Below are 22,850 nucleotides of genomic sequence, written 5' to 3' on the forward strand. Positions count from 1 at the left end.
GTGGAGATGGATGTGGAATGCATTCACAACATGGGTTTGATTGTTGTATGTACCAAAGATTGTAGGAGGATTTTCTTTTACCCCCGGTTCACATATATACAGCCATGCAGGCCGCGTTTTGCATGGGCACGAGAGCCTATTCATTTGAATGGACTCACGTGCCCGTGACACGCAGGGAAGAAGTCCCTGCACCTCTTTGGAAAACGCAGCCCGCACGGGAACCTCGGTTCCCAGTACGGTTGTGTTTTCCAGTGCGGGCGGTGTGCGGTTAGAACTAATGGCACCCGCCCGAGGGTCCGCATTTCTCTGTGCGGGTGGTGTGACTGCATGGAGTTTCGTGCAGATCCGCAGCGGCACCACCCATACAGATGGGAACCTAGGGTAAACCAGACTCAGTGCATTAGAAGGTGGACCGATCACCTGTTAACGAGTGACAGCTGTTATGAGAGTTTAAAGCTACATTTGGTTTTCATGTCCGTTGGGTAATGAATAAGGGCTGGTTTTAGCGTGAAACATGTTTACTGGTTAGTCCTCTACTGTATCTGTACCACCACTTATTTTGGTTTTTCACTCTAAATAAAGTAGAACGTTGGTGAGCAGCTGTCCAGATTTTCTTTGTCTTAGTCTAGGTTCACACCTATGCTTTTCCACTGTGTTTTGCAGAAACGCACAGCAGTCCATTTAACATGATTTCCTATGGGACACGTTCACAACTCCGAGTTTTCACCCGGTGCGTTTTTTAGAAAGGGTCAGGGACTTTTTTAAATGCAAAATATTGTGTTTTTGGTTCAATAGACTTCAATGGAAACGCTGCAGAAATGCATGTAGTGCGTTTTTGACACGTTTTGCGGTTTAATCTGCCCAGCAACAAGTAAAAAAAAAAACCGGCAAAACGCAGCAAAAACGCACCGCAGAAGTACAGCAGCAACTGATCGAAACGCAAACTGCATAGGTGTGAACCTAGCCTTACACTATTCTGCATATGAGCTGGGCTAGCATCCAGCTGGAGGATATGTATGGAGATGCATCAGAAGTGAACCCACCTGAACTGATACAGTACTCATGAGATGAATAGATATGTATGCTTGCTATGAAGTATTGCTTGGGGCTTATGCAAAAATAGACCAGCACATTAATCAGCATTTCGTGTTTTAGGCATATGGGTTGATTTAATAAAGGCAAATAAGCGGTTTGCTTTGCATGGGAATTTTCGCTAAGCTTCGTGAATGAGGTGAAGCTTTGCGGACTTCCAACATCTAATCATGTGCAAGCAAAATACTGTTTTTTTTTTCCTTGCATGGGATTGGCTATTCTTTGCAAAGTAGATTTTCAAATTTACTAAGCTGAGGGAAAATTCCCTTGCAAAGTGAAGAGACCATTTGTCTTCAATAAATCAACTCCCTAATCTCAGATGTGAACAGATGTCCAAGCACTGAGACAAATATATTCTTTCATTTAAAAATAAATATGGCTAAATGAAAACAGGAACCCATACCTTTATCTGATCACAGTTCAGTAAATTTCTAAATAAATCCAAATAATCCTTGTAGGTAGGAATTTTCCACTTTCCTGTCCGAACTTCACCAGAAACTTCCCTTCCATCTGAGCCATCTTTACCATATTCATCCTATGAAAGCATGAGTACCAACATTTTGCAGAGAAATGACAGTAACAGCAAGATATTACACCACCCTATGCAAGGTTGTCACAAGTCCTTTATATGGGAACCAAACATTATCACATTCAGAATACCTTCGATGCACTCAGAACTACAAATAACTGGGCATTTTTTTCCCCTGCCTTGTTTTTCTTTGTTTTACTGAACTTAATGCATGGAGATATCAAAAAGTCCTAATCCCTATCAGTGGTGTATTTAGGTTTTCTGCTGCCCTAGGCAACATAAAAATTGGCCACCACCACTCACCACCCCCCCCCCCCCACCCACAGAGAGAGCTTGCCACTGACACAGAACACCCCTGTCCCCCCACCCGAAAGAGCCTTCCACTACCATGGCTCCCCATACACTAGCTGCCCCACCCCCGGCAAGAGAGAGAAGGACACTCACTTTCACAGCTACGGACAACCCCAGGAATGAGAGTCAGGCTCTACATACACTGTCAAGCAGTCTGCAGTCACTCTCAGTTCCCACCTGGTCCACATGTGTCCCTTCTTCCATCTCTTATTCCCCCGAAAAATGTTGCCCTAAGCAAATGCCTTGTTTGCCTTGTGGTAAATACGCCCTTGGTCCCTATACCAAACTACAAAACACGTATATTATTTACTTTGCTGTACAGCATGCATTGTCGTTCTAAAGCGTTATTGCACAAACAGTTATTAGTGCATGTAGCTTTCAGTAACAAGTATTGATGGAAGGAAAAAAAAGCCAACTTAAAACAATTACCTCAAAACTAATTGGTAGGAAAACCATTTTTCCAACCAAAAGTGGTTAAGGTAGGGCTATCAGCTTAGTAACCCCAGATGCTGTGGTCCCATTATTTTTCTATTTCAGTTGTCTTCCTTATTTTATCAGGTGATTCTGCCAGTAACGCACCTAGGGTGGACAAAGGTCACCCTACTGCACTTTATCTTCATCTCCATTACATGTTAGGAGGCAAGTCTTGTATTTATCAAACAAGAATTAGACAGGCCGACAATAATGTTTAATATTTATATTCAGTGAGCAGGAAGTTTCCAGTGTTTTTCTGTACTTGTAGAAAAATCTTAAACCAATGCAGCCACCACACACAAGCACCGGTAAGCTGCAATATGTTACATTTTTGTTCTTAGATTGTCAGTGCAGTCCTATATCAGTGAAGTCAAGTCCACAGAGGTTACAGTACCAAACAGTTCACTTTTCTTTTTTTTTTTTTTTTAGAAGTTGCAGCCCCAGAGACGCAACGTTACTGGGGGTCTACATTGTCAAGGATGTTACAGTACTAGAGAAATCATGTTACTGGGAGCCCACATTATCACATGTGTTATAGAAACAGAGATTCCTTATTACTGGGGCTCCAAATATTAAAGCACATCAAGAAGTCTACATTACCCGGGGTTATAGCAAAAAAGATTTCATATTACTATCCACATGTGACCACAATATCAAAAATGTTGCAGTACCAGAGATGCTATGTTACTGGGGTCCACAATGTCAAAAAATGTTACAACACTAAAAATGACATGTCATGGGAAGGGGGGCACAGCTTGGATGCGGACATAGTAAGGATGTTACTCCTACACAAACCAAGCCTGCTATGACCCAGCTACTAGAAGCTATATGCAATTGTAAAGCAACTCTAGAGAAGCAGTTAAAGAGCATCCATACTGGTTTTTCCACATTAAAAGTGGGACCTTCAAAATCTGTGTGACTGCCCCTCTGAGGCACAAGTTCAAATAAATTAGCACAGCTGAGGACACTCTCTTCCCCCTTGTTACAGACAATAGAAACACTAAAAAGGAATTGCTCAATTGCCAACAGAACGCTGGATGATCTTGAAAACTGTTAGGGACATAATAACGTTTATTTGACTTACAAAAGCGTCAAGGTTTCATCTTCTGAAACCTTTTAAGAGAAATGGGTACATGAAAATTTGCCCTCTCTGGAACTCTCTTTCATTCATTATAGAGAGAGCACATTGCATCCCTCTGCAATCACCACCCACAGGAGCAATTCCCAAGCACTTTATCTAAAAAATACTGACCTTTTGGTAAAGCTGCTTTCCTCTGAATCACAGGACAAGCAAGGCATCTCAGCTTTAGTAGTAACTGTGTTATTATTTTCCTAGATTTTGTTTCTCTGCAATCAAATATTGCATACTCCATGTAATTTCAAGCTAAATTTAGAATCAGCCTACAGTTTATCCTTCTTTTCTACTTCATCTGAGGTCTCCAACTGCTGACTGGATTGGCCTCAATGTGGTTACCAAAGACAGAGCACTCCATCAGGACTGGTAAGTATTCACTCTGCATTTCTTTGTGGACTTCATTGCTCTGTGTTGGCTGGGAATATGCTCCCATTTTTTTTTTTGCTTTATTGATATGATGGGATTCTTGGAATCCATCAGTTGCTTCTATTGTGCTGGACCTCATTCCAATTTCTTTGAATTGTTATTCCTATATTTCATTCACTGAGCCTGCAAATCAAAAGTGCATCATTAGCTATACAGCTGAGGCCATATGTTTTGGGAGTGACACAAATATTAATTTTCAAAGTTTGCTGTCTCAGTTTTTATGATGGCAATTTGTATATACTCCGGAATGTTATGAAGATTGATCAGAAGAATTGCAAGTCCCTCTTTACCATAAAAAAAGAGAACTTAATCCCAAAAAATACATTTCTAGTGCATTTCAACCCTGCCACAAAAGGACCAGCTGACATCATGTCAGTGATGCTCTCGCTAACACAGGTGTCAGAGTGATCTCCAGACTTGTCCTCCTCAACAAGGTCATGCTGATTGAGTTAAAGTAACAGATTGGAAGCTTTAAAAGGAGGGTGGTGTTTAAAATTATTGTTCTTCCTCGATCAACCATGGTTACCTGCAAGGAAACACATGCAGTCATCATTGTTTTGCACAAAAACTGATTCACAGGCAAGGAAATTTGCCGCCATTAAGATTGCACCTAAATCAGCCATTTAGCGCAGGGGTCTCCAAACTTTCTAAACAAAGAGCCAGCTTATTCTCCTTCAGACTTTAGGGGGCCGGACATTGGTGTCAGTGGGAGGAATGCTGCTCCATCATTAGTAGTAGCAGGAATAGTGCCCAATTGTTGGTATCAGTGTGAGGAATAGTGTGGCATGTCAGTAAGTGGAATAGTGCCCCAAGGGCCAGATAAAAGCAAGCAAAGGGCCACAGTTTGGAGACCACTGTTTTAGCAGATCATCAAGAACTTCAAGGAGACAGATGTTCAATTGTTGTGAAGAAGGCTTCAGGGCGCTTAAGTAAGTCCAGTAAGCGCCAGAACCGTCTCCTAAAGTTGATTCAGCTGAAGAATTGGGGCACCACCAGTGCAGAGTTTGCTCAGGAATGGCAGTAGGCAGGTGTGAGTACATCAGTATGCACAGTGAGGCGAAGACTTTTGGAGGATGACCTGGTGTCAGGAAGGGCAGCAAAGACGCCACTGCTCTCCAGGAAAAACATCAGGGAAAGACTGATATTCTGCAAAAGGTACAGGGATTGGACTGCTGAGGACTGGGGTAAAGTCATTTTCTCTGATGAATCCCCTTTCTGATTGTTTGAGGCATATGGAAAAAACCTTGTCTGGAGAAGAAAAGGTGAGCGCTACCATCAGTCCTGTGTCATACCAACAGTAAAATATCCTGAGACCATTCATGTGTGGGATTGCTTCTCTGCCAAGGGAATGGGCTCACTAACAATTTTGGGCATAGCCATTAATAAAGAATGGTACAAAAACATCCCCCAAGAGCAACTTCTCCCAACCATCCAAGCACACTTTGGTGATGAACAATGCCTTTTCCAGCATGATAGAGCACCTTGCCATAAGGTAAAAGTGATAACTAAGTGGTCTGGGGAACAAAACATCGAAATTTTGGGTCCATGGTCAGGAAACTCCCAAAACTTAATACCACTGCAAACTTGGGGTAAATTTTTAAGAGGCAGGTGAACCAAAAAACCTCACAAATTCTGAAAAACTCCAAGCATTAATTATGTAAGAATGGGCCGCCATCAGTCAGGATGTGGCCCAGAAATTGAATGACAGCATGCCAGGGTGAACTACAGACGTCTTGAAAAAGAAGGGTCAACACTGCAAATATTGACTCTTTGCATAAACTTAATGTAATTGTCAATAAAAGCCTGACACTTATGAAATGCTTGTAATTATACTGCAGTATAACATAGTAATATCTGACAAAAAGATTTAAAAACACTGAAGCAGCAGACTTTGAGAATATTAATATTTGTGTAATTCTCAATTTTTGGCCAGGACTGTAGTTGGTTCCTCCCTGCTGGAGAATACCCATTAATGATGCTAAATTTCTAGCGGTGTATTGGAAAGCTGGGATTTTTAAGGCACAGCTATTAACTGCTTCCCAACCGCCCTATAGCAGAATTAATACTACAGGGTGGCAGGGCTGCGTGAAATCATGTAGATATACGTGATCTTGCATTTCTGAGTAGGAGGCATGCGTGTCTGCACCACCCTACCCAGCCACCATTGGCGGCTACAGCTGTCAATCACCGTGTCCCAGCCAGAGATTACCCGCCGGCACCCGGCGATCACCAAGGAACACTGACAGGGGAGAGGTCTGTATGAAATCAATACAGATCACTCCCCTGTCCGCACCAGCATGTTGTTTTGTATGGGTCTGCATAGCAAAGCTATACAAAGCAGCGGGCTTACACAGTAAAACACACACAGCAGTTAATAAAACAGCACACAGTTAACCCTTTGAACTTCAGATGTTGACCCCTTCCTGCCCAGTGTTATTAATACAGTGTAAGTGCTTTTTATTAGCACTGATCACTGTATTAGTGTCACTGAGGATGTCCATGGCCGTTAGTTAGTTAGTTCCCCCCCAGTGTCAGAATGCCCACCGCAGTCCCGCTATAAGTCGCTGATCGCCGCCGCTACTAGTATTTAAAACATAAATAAATTCCTATATATATATATATATATATATATATATATATATATATATATATATATATATATATATATATACCGCCATTTTTAGATGTTATAACTTTCATGTAAACCAATTAATTTACACGAATTGGGATTTCTTTTTTTTAGCAAAGACATGTAAGCAGAATACATTTTCGCCTAACTTTATGATGAAATTTGATTTTGTAAATGTTTTTTACTGGATATGTTTTATAGCAAAAAGTAAAAAATATTGTTCTGGTTTTTTTTTTCAAAATTGTTGGTCTTTTTTTGTTTATAGAGCAAAAAATAAAAACTGCAGAGGCGATCAAATACCACCGAAAGAAAGCTCCATTTGTGGGGAAAAAAGGACATAAATTTAATTTGGGTGCAGCATTGCATGACCGCACAATTGTCAGTTAAAGTAACACAGCACTGTATCGCAAAAAATGGCCTGGTCAGGGAGGGGGGAAAATCCTCTGGATGGCAAGTGGTTAAAAATCTACTTTATTCAATTAAATATAAAACCTAGATTTATATTTAATTGAATAAATAATATTTTTTAATAGTTGTGCCTCAAAAATCCCATCTTTCACAATATGCTACTAGAAATTTACAGGGGTGTGGCACTTTACAATTTATTTAGGATTATATTAATGCTACTTGTGTGGATTCATTAGACTCCCTTCTACATTGCATGGCTGAACTGTTCTTCAACAGGGAACTATGAACCCTCTTGGGGTAGCTGGCTGTGTCAGCTGTGATTGCCTCCTACTACATTCTCTGTACATTTCATAATTACAGTCTCAGCCGATCAGAGAAAGCTTTGTATTCATTCATAGAATCCAAATCTTCCTCTGAATGGCTGAGCAGCACTCAGCCCGACTCGATTTTGTTCCAGGAGCAGAATGGGAATTTCCCGTCTTGCTGCCGGAACAAAGTGCTGTATACTTTATATAGCTGAGGCTACATACAATTTATATGGCACCCCCAGCTGCTACAACTGTTAGATAACTAGTTTGTTTGGGCCATCTTAGTCCAAACAAAGTAAAGATAAATTAAATATCAAGATTAGCTTTATAATTACTTGTGCAATACTCTCATGCACCCTGGAGAAGCTCGTCTTTCAATAATGCCAAATGAATTTCAAAATATTATGCAGCACTGCTTTATATTATACGACAGGCCAAACTCCGCCAATTCAGCCTAAATGGCATCTAATGTTATTGGAATTGAGAACAGAAGATTAGGGAGATTTTGAGGACTTTTATTTGTCCTTTGTTATTTCATCTAGGAACACGTTAATTCAATTCAAATTGTGCCACCAAATTCATTACATCACATTTGAATGTACAGGTTGCAGATTAGCCATTTCCACTTTGTTTTCAAGCTTGTGGCAAGGAGGTGGATTTCTTTCATGCTTTACAGTCCTGACCTTTGGTCCAATCATTTTAGGGATTATTTAACAGTTTCACGGACACGTTTGGCCTACCTAATTCTCTTCTGTCCCAAAGTGTGTCTTCTGGGTTTAGTAGGGGATCTCCAGATCTCTTCACATTCAAAGCAACTGAGGGCTCTACATTTTTACAAAAAATATTTTTCATACATGAAAGCTGTCCTTCCCACCACCATTTACTAAGTGGAAAAACCTAAATAACTCTGCCCTACCCTTATACAAAATGACATTCTGTAACAGAGGCTACCCAAAGGATTTTCATAAAATTTTGGGTCCATGGATTCAATCACCTCCTACATCATCATCCATGGAGAATTGGTACCATATGTTAGGATAATCTGTATCTTGGATTGTATGTATTTTACTTATCCCTTGAAATGACTTGTTGCCATCACAACTGCCTTTGTTCTAGCTGCCTATTTTAATGAATGACATGAAATGATTTGTTTCCTTTTCATACTTTCTTAGCAGAGATATATGCTTTTGCTTATTTTGAACTTAACGTGATTCTAAAGGCAAACTTTAAAAAAAAAAAAAAAAAAATGTCTTACTTACCTCGAAGACTCAATCCTCCTCTTATCGGGTTCCCCGCCAGCGCTGTTGACCCCTCTCCCCTGCCGAGTGTCCCCATAGCAAGCCTCTATCTAAACACACAGAGCATGGCTCGGCCATGTCCCTGATCTCTCCGCACTGGCTATGATTGACAATAAAAATCATCTAAAAAAAGAGGGAGGTTACAGCATCAAAGAGGTCTTGATACCTGAAGGGTTAGAGCACTAGAGGCTCCACATTATGATAAGGGTCATATTATAAGAACGTTTACAGTACCAGAGAGGCCGAACTACAGGCCATAGGGCCCATCGGGGCTTTTGCCCGATGGGCCGGGGTCGCCTGGATAAGAGGGGCGGCACACATAAGAACCAATCCGTGTATTTCTCTGCTGCAGCCACTGAATGTCTGCTGCTCATCCTCTCTCCCCTTCAGGCATTCAGCAGTGGCAGGAGAGAAATGTACGGGCCAGTTGCTCTATGTGCTGCACGGCTGCCCCTCCTATCCGTCTCCTGCTGCCCTAGGCTTCTGTATATTACCCAGGCGCCCCCCCCCCCCCCTCAATCCCCCAGCGCTGCCAGCTTCCCCCCTCTCTGTGGCTGCTGTGGGGGGATCTGTTAGGATAGACTGTTGCCTGGGGTTCTGAGTTGACAGAGTATGTCTCCCTTAGCCCAGAGAACCTCCCCCCCCCCCAAAACCACCACCACCACAGACAGGAGAGGAGGAAGAAAGCTGGTTCCACCCCTTCTCCTCCTGCCCTCTCCTCCTGTGTCTGCCCCGCCCACAATACCCGGCAGTCAGTCTGTCTCTCTTTCTTTTCCTCTCACCAAAGCCACCCAAAAGGACTCCTAAAAAAAATTTATAAAATTGTAAAAAAGTAATAAAAGAAAAAATTGAAACAAAAACTTGCTGACACTAGTGGTGAAACTACTAAGGTTGCAAAGATCACTTTTGCGACTGGGGCCTGGCGTTCCACCACCAAGCTCCAAGGAAAGTGTCCCCAGGCTTGGGGCTCCTCAGTCTAAAATGCTCGGACCTATTTTTTTGTCCCAGTCTGGGCCTGATACCAGACATAACACACTTAGAGGGTCCACATTATCAGAGGGCCTACAGTACCATGAAAGGCAAAATACTAAGGCCTCTCATAATCAGGACTAGATGGTAAAACTGGGGATAGACAGATCAATGATTAGTCAGTTCACCAGGGACTAGCTGAATTTCGATCCATGTGTAGCCACCCATTCAACAGGGGTTGATTGTTAGATCGACTTCTGTTGAACAGACAAGCAGGAAAACCTTTGTCAATCAACAGCTGCAGCCACAGATCAGTTTATTCTGACAGCAGATAGTCCTGCTGCCAGAGTACAATGTCCTGGAAGGGATATTCCTCCATCCAACTCTTTCATGAGGATGGATTAATCTGTTCATTTCTTTTTCCCCATTTATGGACAACTCTACCAGAGTTGCTAGAGGGTTACAGCATCAGAGATGTTAACAGAAAGCCACATTATCAGACGTGTTACATAGTTTCAAAGATGCATGTTTCTGGTGTGTGCATATTATAGTAAGGGTCTGTTATAAAAAAAAGTCATAATTCGAGAAACATTATCATAAGATCACGTTGGCAGTAGAGCTAATGTTGTCAGACAAGTCACCAAAGTGATTATGGTCCTGGTGAATTTCCCCATAAACACTAGTTACGAGAGCTTTTTTTTATGCCTGTAAAAGAACCTCTCTGTTAGTCTATGTGATCTTGCACACATAGGAATTTACAGATGAATTTGAAGAGAAGCATGTACAGGTGCCAAAAAAGCACAAAAAACTTGCGTATGCATATAAATGTACTGCCCCCTCAGCCAGGGGCAGCATTGGCAACTATCATCTTGGCTAAAGTATTGATCGTGGCTTACAGGTGAAACTCGAAAAATTAGAATATCGTGCAGAAGTTCATTTATTTCAGTAATGCAACTTAAAAGGTGAAACTAATATATGAAATAGACTCATTACATGCAAAGCAAGATAGTTCAAGCCGTGATTTGTCATAATTGTGATGATTATGGCTTACAGCTCATGAAAACCCCAAATCCACAATCTCAGAAAATTAGAATATTACATGCAATCAATAAAACAAAGATTGTACATAGAACAATATCGGACCTCTGAAAAGTATAAGCATGCATATGTACTCAGTACTTGGTTTGGGCCCTTTTTGCAGCAATTACTGCCTCAATGCTTCGTGGCATGGAAGCTATCAGCCTGTGGCACTGCTGAGGTGTTATGGAAGACCAGGATGCTTCAATAGCGGCCTTCAGCTCTTCTGCATTGTTCGGTCTCATGTCTCTCATCTTTCTCTTGCCAATGCCCCATAGATTCTCTATGGGGTTCAGGTCAGGCGAGTTTGCTGGCCAATCAAGCACAGTAATCCCACGGTCATTGAACCAGGTTTTGGTGCTTTTGGCAGTGTGGGCAGGTGCCAAGTCCTGCTGGAAAATGAAGTCAGCATCCCGATAAAGCTCATCTGTGGAAGGAAGCATGAAGTGCTCCAAAATCTCCTGGTAGACGGCTGCATTGACCCTGAATTTAATGAAGCACAGTGGACCAATACCAGCAGATGACATGGCTCCCCAAATCAACACAGACTGTGGAAATTTCACACTGGACTTCAAGCATCTTGCAGTGTTTTCCTCTCCATTTTTCCTCCATACTCTGGGTCCCTGGTTTCCAAATGAGATACAAAAGTTGTTCTCATCAGAAAAGAGGACTTTGAACCACTGAGCAACAGGCCAGGTCTGTTTCTCTTTAGCCCAGGTAAGACGCTTCTCACGTTTGTTGTTCAGGAGCGTCTTGACAAGAGGAATACGACATTTGAAGCCCATGTCCAGGATCCGTCTGTGTGTGGTGGCTCTTGATGCACTGACTCCAGCCTCATTCCACTCCTTGTGAAAGTCCCCAACACTTTTGAATGGCCTTTTCCTGACAATCCTCTCCAGGCTGCGGTCATCCCTGCTGCTTGTGCACCTTTTTCTTCCACACTTTTCCCTTCCACATAACTTTCTATTAATGTGCTTTGATACAGCACTTTGGGAACATCCAACTTCTTTTGCAATTACCTTTTGAGGCTTTCCCTCCTTATGGAGGGTGTCAATGATAGTTTTCTGCACAACTGTCAGGTCAGCAGTCTTTCCCATGATTGTGATTCCTACTGAACCAGACTGAGAGGCCATTTAAAGGCTCAGGAACTAGCTGATTAGAGTGGGACACTTTGAGCCTAGAATATTGCACCTTTTCACAATATTCAAATTTTCTGAGATTGTGGATTTGGGGTTTTCATGAGCTGTAAGCCATCATCATCACAATTATGACAAATCACGGCTTGAACTATCTTGCTTTGCATTTAATGAGTCTATCTCATATATTAGTTTCACCTTTCAAGTTGCATTACTGAAATAAATGAACTTTTGTACGATATTCTAATTTTTTGAGTTTCACCTGTATGTATTGAGTATTGCACTTCGGCTCTGCACTTCAGCGAATGCACAAAGCGAGAAGCCACAGCAGACAATTTCAAATACTAAATCAAACTACAGGTGACCTGTTTCCCCATCCAACTCTTTCATCTTACCCAGTCTGCTTCTTCATCTCACTACTCTGTAATATGCACTCCCTTACTCCTCCTTTTCACAGTTGTATCCTCTTTCTTCAAACTCTTTCTCTTTCACCCCTCTTCTCCACCCCACAGCTTATATATATCACCCTCACTCCTGTCTTCACCTTATTACTGTACTCATCAACTCCAGCTAATTCTGAGCCCACATACTAATAAAACCTCCAGGACACGGAGACCTGTCCCTCCATATAAGTCATACTCCCATATTACCTCTCTCACCCTTCTGCTTCTCCTAACATCTGCAGTAATTTCCCCAAATCCTGAACCGCCATCTTTTTCCTTTGATCATCAAATCCGGCACACCCTAACTTCTAACAGCAGCTGCAATCCAAACAATCTGGTTACTATTCCTCTTCTTCCTTGAACCAGCCTCCCCTTTTCCTGTGCCCTTTGGAATGCCAAATCTGTCTGTAACAAACTCACCACTGTCCATGACCTTTTTATCACAAACTCCTTTAACCGCTTGCAACTACAGAATCCTGGCTTCATGAATCTGACTTTCCCTCTCCTGCTGCCCTCTCCCATGGTGGTCTCTTCTGGACTCACTTTCCCAGGACTAGTGGATGGAAAGGAGGTGGAGTTGGAATCCTCCTATCCCCACAAAGCACTTTTCAGTTACTTCATTCACCTCCCTCTCTGTCCCTCTCTTCATTTGAAGTTCACTGTATTCGTCTATTCTCTCCAGTTTCTGTAAGAATTGCTGTGAACTACCAGCCTCCTGGACCGGTATCAAGCTTCCTTGATGACTTTTCTGCCTGGCTACCATACTTTCTCTCTTCTGAAATTCCCACTATCATTCTTGATGACTTCAACATCCCTGTTAATCTTAACACTCCTGCTAGCTCTAAACTTCTGAGCTTAACCACTTCTTTTTGACCTAAGACAATGGACACATACTTCTACTCACTCCAATGGCAACTGCCTCAACCTTGTATTCTCCTACCTATACACTCCTTGCAACCTCACCAACATTCCTTTTCCTCTCTCTGATCACTCCCTTATTAGCATCACTCTCTCCTTGGCTTCCTCTTCGTAGTCTTCCAACTACCAAACAGTTACCCATATAAACTCCCTCACCCTACACTCATTGACCACCTGCAAAATCTATAATTCCTTTGTTTAACCCAGCTACTATAGAGAAGGTTGGTAAACTTTTTTTCTAAAGCCCACCTAACCACCTGTCCTCTGGACTCTGTTCCCTCGCAAATAATATGGTCACCCTCTGGCTCTATCTTTCATTTTTTTAACTCATATCTTCAATCTCTCCCTTTCTACTGGCATCTTCCCCCAACTCTCTAAAACATGCGCTAGTAACCCCCATACTTAAAAAGGCCTCACTGGACCCGACCAAACTTACCAATCTAAGACCCACCTCCTTACTCCCTTTTCCCTCCAAACTCCTTGAACATTTAGTCTAGAACCGGCTGAGCTGCCACCTTATTGAGAATTACCTTCTCAATTCCCTTCAGTCTGGATTTCGCCCACAACACTCCACAGAAATAGCTCTCCTAAAACTCACAAACGACTTGTTAACGGCTAAAACTAATGGTCACTATTCCGTACTCTTACTCTTAGACCTCTACGCTGCCTTTGACACAGTTGACCACCCCCTCCTCAAAAAAAAAACTCTACTTGGTTTCCGTGACTGTACTTTCCGTTGGTTTGAATTTTACCTACCTCACTGCACTTTCAGTGTCACTTACAACTCTACCTCCTCCACTCCTACTCCTCTTACTGTCGGGGTCCCCCAAGGTTCTGTTCTTGGACCTCTCCTATTCTCAATCTGCACCTCTTCCTTGGGTCAGCTGATAGCTTCCCATGGTTTCCAATACCATTTGCTGATGACACACAAATCTCTCTACTTCTCAGCTCATCCATCAGTTTCCTCATGTATCAATGATTTACTAACAGACATATCAGACTGGATGTCACACCATTTCCTAAAACTCAATCTATCCAAAACTGAGCTCATAATATTTCCTCCCCCACGTGCTTCTTCCCCTGATTTCTCGGTCAGGATCAATAGCACCACAATCAACCCATCCCCGTATGCCAGAGTGCTAGATGTAACCCTGGATTCTGAACTATCCTTTCAGGCCCACATCCAATCCCTGTCCAAATCATACTGCCTCAACCTCCGCAACATCTCCAGAATATGCCCCTTTTTAACCAACATTATCACAAAGCTCCTAATTCACTCCCTGGTTATCTCTCACCTCGTCTACTGCAACTCCCTCATTGGCTTACCTATACATAGGCTATTCCCCTTCCAGTCCATCATGAATACTGCTGCCAGGCTCATGCACCTTACCAACCGTTAAGTGTCTGCTACCCCTCTCTGCTAATCCCTCCACTGGCTTCCACTCGCCCAACGAATTCAAGATACTAACAACAACTTACAAAGCCATCCACAACTCTGTCCCCAGCTACATCACTAACCTGGTCTCAAAATATGTACCAAACCGCTCTCTTCAATTCTCCCAAGACCTTCTGCTCTCCAGTTCCCGCCTCCAGGACTTCTCCGGAGCTTCTCCCATCCTAAGGAGCTTCCTACTCTGTCCGACGATCTCCTAATCTAGCCACCCTTAGACGATCCCTAAAAACGGTTTTCTTTAAAGAAGCCTATCTTGCTTCTAACTAGTAAACTGCCTTTTATTTCCTCCATCAGCTCATCCCCCCACAGCTATTACCTTTTGTATCACTCAACCCTTCCTCCTAGATTGTAAGCTCTAAGGAGCAGAGCCCTCTGTTTCCTCTTGTACCAAATTGTATTGTAACGGTTATGTCTACCTTCATTTTGTAAAGTGCTGCGCAAACTGTTGGCTCTATATAAATCCTGTAGAATAATAAAAAAATGTATTCCAATGGCCAGAATAAATTAAAATTCTGGCCAGTAGACTGCAGTTATGCCCCAACGTGATATGTACATACATATTGTAACATTAGAGATGTTTTTCTGCCAAATTCTGGCAGAAAAATGCTGTCTATTTTCATAAACTCATGTGTATAAGGCCTAATACAGTTAAGCAATGTGTCAAACGTTAGATATATCATTAGCATATTTTAGAAGAGCATGGATAAAATTACCTTTTCAAATATGACTGGTTTAGAACAGACTCGAATTAATCCTTGGTGCACTGAAAAAAAAAAGTGATAAAAATTTATCAGTAACTTATCACGAACAGTAAACTGCGGAGAAAAAAGGTGAACTTCATTTTTTTGCATAGCCTGTATGCTGGAGGAAGGAGAGGCACTTCTGGAAAGAAGATCTGAAAGCATGTTATATTTGTAATGCAAATAGTAGTAGTCAAAACATAAGATACCGTTTATTAACCACTTGACCTCCAGAGGATTTACCCCCCTTAATGACCAGGCCTCTTTTTGCTACTCGGCGCTGCACTAATTCAACTGATAATTGCGCGGTCATGCAATGCTGCACCCAAACGAAATTTACGTCCTTTTTTTCACACAAATAGAGCTTTCTTTCGGTGGTATTTGATCACCTGTGCGCTTTTTATTTTTCACGCTATAAACAAAAAAAGGGCAAAAAGTTTGAAGAAAAACAATATTTTTTACTTTCAGCTATAAAAAATATATAGTAATCTCAAAGTTGGTTATAAATTTAGGCCAAAATGTATTCTGCTACATGTTTTTGGTAAAAAAAAAATCCCAATAAGTGTATATTGATTGCTTTGTGTGAAAGTTATAGCGTCTACAAACTATGGAATAGATACTGCAATTTACGCCATTTTTTTTGCTATACAGCGCTGCGCTAGTTTAACGGACAATTGCACGGTCATGCAATACGGTACATAAACGAAATTTACATCCTTTTTTCCCCCACAAATTGAGCTTTCTTTCTGTGGTATTTGATCGCCTGTGCGGTTTTTATTTTTTGCGCTATAAAAAAAAAGGCTGACAATTTTGAGGAAAAAAAAAATATTTTGGACTTTTTGCTATAAAACATGTCCAGTAAAAAAAAATGTAAAAATTAAATTTAGTCAGAAATTTCTGCCAAAATGCATACTGCGACATCTTTGCTAAAAAAAAAAAACCCAATACGTGTAAATTAATTGGTTTACGTGAAAGTTATAGCGTTTACAAATGGCGGGAAAGATACTGGGATTTTTAGTTTTTTTTATACTAATAAATGGCAGCGATCAGCGACTTATGGTGGGTCTGCGGTGGACATTCTGACATTGGGGAGTACTGACTTGGGGTCACTGACACCCCCAGTGACACCAATACAGTGATCAGTGCAAAAAAAAAAAAAAAACCACTGACACTGTACTAATGGCACTGGGGAGGAAGGGGTTAAGTTTATTTTTCAGGGAAAGGGTTAACTGTGTGAGGGGAGTGTTTTACTAGGGGGCGGGGGTGTGGACTGCACGGGACACCGCTGATCGGGAGAGAGAAACTCTCCTGTCCCGATCAGCTTGTCCTGAAGCTGTCAGGGAACTGACAGAAAGCACAGCTACTGCAGCTGTGCTCTCTGTCAGCGACTGTCGAGACATAGCCGGTAACGACCGGCTGTGACCTGGCGACTTATTGGCGGGACAGGTAGGGCGGCAGCGCACCTCGCGTGTGCCCCCTACCTGTTTACAAAACACACGTTTTAAAACGTGGTTTTGCCCAGCTGTGCCGCCCTGCCGCCATATTTATACAGTGGCTGGGCGGCATGTGGTTAAGTGTTCTTGCATGGCAAGACCACTTACGGTTATCTCACATATATATTCTTACTATTATAGCCAAATTTACCACCCTAACTCCACAGTTTTTACACTACATAGACAGTAATATACCAAAACGTGCGGATTGTTCCCGATTGGTGTGCTATTACTTTGTGGAACGTTTCGCCGAATGGTTCACGAAATATCGGCGTTTTTGTGGTGAAATTGGTCCCATAGGAATGAATGGCGGAATGTTCAAAACTAGAGTGGGAGCTGACAAAAACTAAAGTGTGAGCTGAAAAATCAGGACATGATTTCTAAACTGCCATCACTCCCTCATTTTCAAGCCCACCTACACAAATCTTATATCAAAATGTTCAGCTATCCCTGCGGCCACTAAAAATGGCCATGGCTAAGCCATAGTCCTGATAGTTTTCACAATATGACCATTTGTTTGCAACTCATGCTGCCCATTGACATTCATTGAAACTCCACTCTAGCCACCTCAAATTTGAAGGGCAATCTCTAAACTGCGACTGTGCCTTCATTTTTAATATTTCAGAGACATACTATACATCAAAATGTAGGTGATTCCCACAATATAAAGCTCTTCAGTGTAGGATTTATACTTTTTAAACTACAACCGTTTAAAGATGGCAACCGCCAGTGAAGTGAGCAAGTTGGAGCAGTTTGTTTTTAACCGCTCTTCTCTGCCCTTGCTGTAGAGTGAGTTACCATAGGAACCCAGGTGTGTGAGCAGGCAGCAGAGTGACAAAAGATAGAGTGTGAGTTGTAGACTACTGGTGGAGGCAAGAACACTTCACACAATTTCCCCAGAAATTGTAGCTTTTCTAGTTTTATTTACATCAAGCAACTGGGATCAAAGAAGTGTGCAGTACTTTTTGCCTTACTGTATGATGGGTCTCAAAATGAGGGGGACAGCTCAGCCAGGATGATGGTTGCCTTATTTAGTCTGAAAATGGGAAGGTCAACTACTGGTCACACAAAACGCACTGTCAAAAGGGATAGCGCGCACAAAGAAGTACTTGGGAAAGGGGATGAAGGCAGGAGCTGCCAAAAAGAATATGTGGGGACCACCTCAGGGCAGGGAAATACCGATGCACCAGAGCACCCACCACAGCAGAGTACTCACAATCAGCTGAGGCAAACCTGAATCTTGTAGTTCACCAAAGAAGCATCCCTGGGGGAGGGGGCAATACTTCCAATCCCATTATGATTTGGGTGTCAACAGCCCAAACATGGCACCATGACAGGAAGACCAGGTCCAACCATCGAACACACCCACTGAAGGGTCAGCCCACTCTGCAACTTGTCACGTCCGATTCCACCACAGCAGGGAACTGCAGGCGCTCAATGGCAGTGCTGGAGAAACTACCCGGATCTATATAAATCTGGCCTGTCACCAAGTACTGCAGTTGATTTAATCACTTGCCGACCAGCCACAGTAGAATTACTGCAGCAGGGCGGCACCGCTGCACAAAATCACACACACACACACACACACACACACACACACACACACACACATATATATATATATACACAGTGGGGATCGAAAGTTTGGGCACCCCAGCTAAAAATTTGTATTAATGTGCATAAAGAAGCCAAGGAAAGATGGAAAAATCTCCAAAAGGCATCAAATTACAGATTAGACATTCTTATAATATGTCAACAAAAGTTAGATTTTATTTCCATCATTTACACTTTCAAAATAACAGAAAACAAAAAATGGCGTCAGCAAAAGTTTGGGCACCCTGCAGAGTTAATATCTTGTACTGCCCCCTTTGCAAAGCTGACACCTGCCAGTGTCATGGATTGTTCTCAATCATCGTCTGGGAAAACCAGGTGATGTCAATCTCAAAGGTTTTAAATGCCCAGACTCATCTGACCTTGCCCCAACAATCAGCACCATGGGTTCTTCTAAGCAGTTGTCTAGAAAACTGAAACTGAAAATAGTTGACGCTCACAAAGCTGGAGAAGGCTATAAGAAGATAGCAAAGCATTTTCAGATGTCAATATCCTCTGTTCAGAATGTAATTAAGAAATGGCAGTCATCAGGAACAGTGGAAGTTAAAGCAAGATCTGGAAGACCAAGAAAAATATCAGACAGAACAGCTCGCAGGATTGTGAGAAAAACAATTCAAAACCCACGTTTGACTGCACGATCCCTCCAGAAAGATCTGGCAGACACTGGAGTTGTGGTACACTATTCCACTATAAAGAGATACTTGTACAAATATGGTCTTCATGGAAGAGTCATCAGAAGAAAACCTCTTCTACGTCCTCACCACAAAAATCATCGTTTGAACTTTGCAAATGAACATATAGACAAGCCTGATGCATTTTGGAGACAAGTTCTGTGGAACGTTGAGGTTAAAATTGAACTTTTTGGCTGGAATGAGCAAAGGTACAATTGGAGAAGGGGCCCAGAATTTAATGAAAAGAACCTCTGTCCAACTGTTAAGCATGGGGTTGGATCAATCATGCTTTGGGGTTGTGTTGCAGCCAGTGGCACAGGGAACATCTCACGAGTAGAAGGAAAAATGGATTCAATAAAATTTAAGCAAATTTTGGATGGTAACTTGATGCCATCTGTGAAAAAGCTGAATTTAAGAGAGGATGGCTTCTACAAATGGATAATGATCCTAAACAAACCTCGAAATCCACGGGGGATTACATCAAGAGGCGTAAACTGAAGGTTTTTTCATGGCCTTCACAATCTCCTGACCTCAACATAATTGAAAATCTATGGATAGACCTTAAAAGAGCAGTGCGTGACAGACAGCCCAGAAATCTCAAAGAACTGGAAGACTTTTGTAAGGAAGAATTGAAAGACTCTTGGCTGGCTACAAAAAGCGTTTACAAGCTGTGATACTTGCCAAAGGGGGCAGTACAAGATATTAACTCTGCAGGGTGCCCAAAAACTTTTGCAGAAGCCATTTTTTTGTTTTCTGTTATTTTGAAAGTGTAAATGATGGAAATAAAATCTAATTTTTGTTGACATATTATAAGAATGTCTAATCTGTAATTTGATGCCTTTTGGAGATTTTTCCATCTTTCCTTGGCTTCTTTATGCACATTAATACACATTTTTAGCTGGGGTATCCAAACTTTCGATCCCCACTGTATGTATATATATATATATATATATATATATATATATATATATATATATATATATATATATATATACATACATATACACACACACACACATATATATATACATATACACACACACACACACATATACATATATATATATATACATACATATATATACATATATATATATATATATATATATATATATATATATATATATACACATATATATACATATACATACATACATACATACATACATATACATATACACACAAACGTGATTTTGCATTTCGTGAGGCGTGCGACCGCCCTACCCGCACCGCCAATCGTGGCCGCGGGTGTCGATCACAGGGTCCTGGCTGCCGATTACCCGCCGGAGCCCGACGATTACTAGCAAACACTGACAGGTAGCACGGCTGCATTGTTTTCAATGCAGCTCTACTCCCTGTCAATTTGAGCACACTGATCCAGATTGCTGAGCTCAGCCTTCCGGATCAGTGTGCTTACAGTGAAGCACACAACCCCCGCCCCCTAGTGAAACACTCCCCTCACACAGTTTACCCTTTGATTGACTTCTGTTAACCCCTTCCTTCCCAGTGCCATTAGTACAGTGTCAGTGTTTTATTTTTCACTGATCACTGTATTGGTGTCAGTGGGGATGACAGTGACCCCAAGTCAGTTCCCCCCCAAGTGTCATAATGTCCGCCGCAGTCCCGCCATAAGTCATTGATTACCGCCATAAGTTGTTGATCGCCACCATTATTAGCATTAAAAAAAAAATCCCAGTATCTATACCGCCATTTGTAGACACTATATTGTAAAACTTTCATGCAAACCAATTATTTACACTTATTGGGATTTTTTTTTTAGCAAAGACATGCCGCAGAATACATTTTGGCCTAAATTTATGCCGAAATTTGATTTTTTAAATTTTTTTATTGTTTTATAGCAGAATTGTCGGTCTTTTTTTTTTTTATATAGCGCAAAAAAAAAATGCACAGGCAATCAAATACCATCGAAAGAAAGCTCAATTCATGAGGAAAAGGACGTCAATTTAATTTTGGAGCAGCGTTGCATGACCGCGCAATTGTCAGTTAAAGTAACACAGCGCCGTAACACAAACCGCTTCTGTAACCACTTCCTGACCACCCTATAGCAGAAATACTGCTGCACGGCTGCACAAAATCACATTTTATATATATATATATATATATATATATATATATATATATACATACATACATACATACACACACATATACACACATACATACATACGTACATACACCCTGTTCCAAATTATTATGCAAATTCTATTTAAGGGTCACAAAAATTAAATATTTTGTTTTTCAGTTTAACTCATGGATGGCATTGTGTCTCAGGGCTCTTTTGATCACTGAAAACAATCTCGGACACCTGTGATAATTAGATTGGCAGGTGAGAACAATTTAAGGAAAAACTACTAGGGTGTTCCACATTATTAAGCAGAGCACCATTTTCAAGCAATATGGGGAAGAAAAAGGATCTCTCTGCTGCCGCAAAGAGTGAAATAGTTCAATGCCTTGGATGAGGTATGAAAACATTAGATATTTCACGAAAACGTAAGCCTGATCATCGCACTATTAAGAGATTTGTGGCTGATTCAGAGCACAGACGGGTTCGTGCAGATAAAGGCACATTGTGAAAGATTTATGCCACATCCATGCATCGGATCAAGAGAGCAGCTCCTAAAATACCATTACATAGCAGCAAACAGATATTTGAAGCTGCTGGTGCCTCTGGAGTCCCACGTACATCAAGGTGTACAGTCCTCCAGAGTCTTGCAACTGTGCATAAACCTTCTATTCGGCCACCACTAACCAATGCCCACAAGCAGAAACGGCTGCATCGGGCAGAAAAATACATGAAGACTAGATTTCAAACAGTCCTGTTCACCGATGAGTGCCGTGAAACCCTGGATGGTCCAGATGGATGGAGTAGTGAATGTTGGTGGACGGCCACCCTGTTCCAACAAGGCTGCGACGTCAGCAAGGCGGTGGTGGAGTCATGTTTTGGGCCGGAATCATGGGAACAGAGCTGGTCAGCCCCTTTAGGGTCCCCGAAGGTGTAAAGATGACCTCTGCAAAGTATGTGGAGTTTATGACTGACCACTTTCTTCCCTGGTACATAAGGAAGGAACTATGCTTTCCGTAATAAAATCATCTTCATGCATGACAATGCACCATCTCATGCTGCAAAGAATACCTCTGCATCAATGGCTGCTATGGGGGATAAAAGGAGAGAAAGTCATGGTGTGGCCTCCATTCTCCCCTGACCTCAATCCTATTGAGAACCTTTGGAGCATCTTCAAGCAAAAGATCTATGAGGGTGGGAGGCAGTGTACATCCAAACAGCAGCTCTGGGAGGCTATTCTGACATCTTGCAAACAAATTCAAGCAGAAACTGTCCAAAAACTCACAAGTTCAATGGATGCAAGACTTGTGAAGCTGCTATCAAATAAGGGGTCCTATGTTAAAATGTAACGTGACCTTTTAAAAGGTTTAAAAAGTTAAAATGTTGTTAAAGGTTTGATTGAAATAGCTTTTGATTTCTGTAAATATGCTGCAAACACAACAAATGACAATTTTCAGTTCTTTACAACCTATAAAGTGTTTTGAAACTTACTGTGCGTAATAATTTGGAACAGTGCATTGTAAGTTTTTTATGTTTAAAAAAATACTGTTATCATTAGGAGGTTTGTTCAATAAAATTTGAATTGTACTCTTAATAGTTGATAACA

General features: G+C 41.6%; 1 protein-coding gene across 1 annotated transcript in view; it reads right to left on the minus strand.

The window, feature by feature from the left end:
• The window catches only part of PRKDC (protein kinase, DNA-activated, catalytic subunit), a 378,101-nt gene that overhangs the window by 291,140 nt on the left and 64,111 nt on the right, over nucleotides 1–22,850 (minus strand). The window contains exons 14-15 of the mRNA XM_089678402.1: nucleotides 15,360–15,409; nucleotides 1,496–1,627 (exon numbers count right to left, since the gene is read on the minus strand). Coding sequence (XP_089534528.1) covers nucleotides 1,496–1,627; nucleotides 15,360–15,409 — 182 coding nt within the window. The remainder of the gene's footprint in view (nucleotides 1–1,495; nucleotides 1,628–15,359; nucleotides 15,410–22,850) is intronic.

Source organism: Staurois parvus, unplaced genomic scaffold (genome assembly GCF_062004578.1).
Source record: "Staurois parvus isolate SC_StPar_1 unplaced genomic scaffold, SC_StPar_1.0 ptg000205l, whole genome shotgun sequence".
In the NCBI taxonomy this organism is placed as follows: domain Eukaryota; kingdom Metazoa; phylum Chordata; class Amphibia; order Anura; family Ranidae; genus Staurois; species Staurois parvus.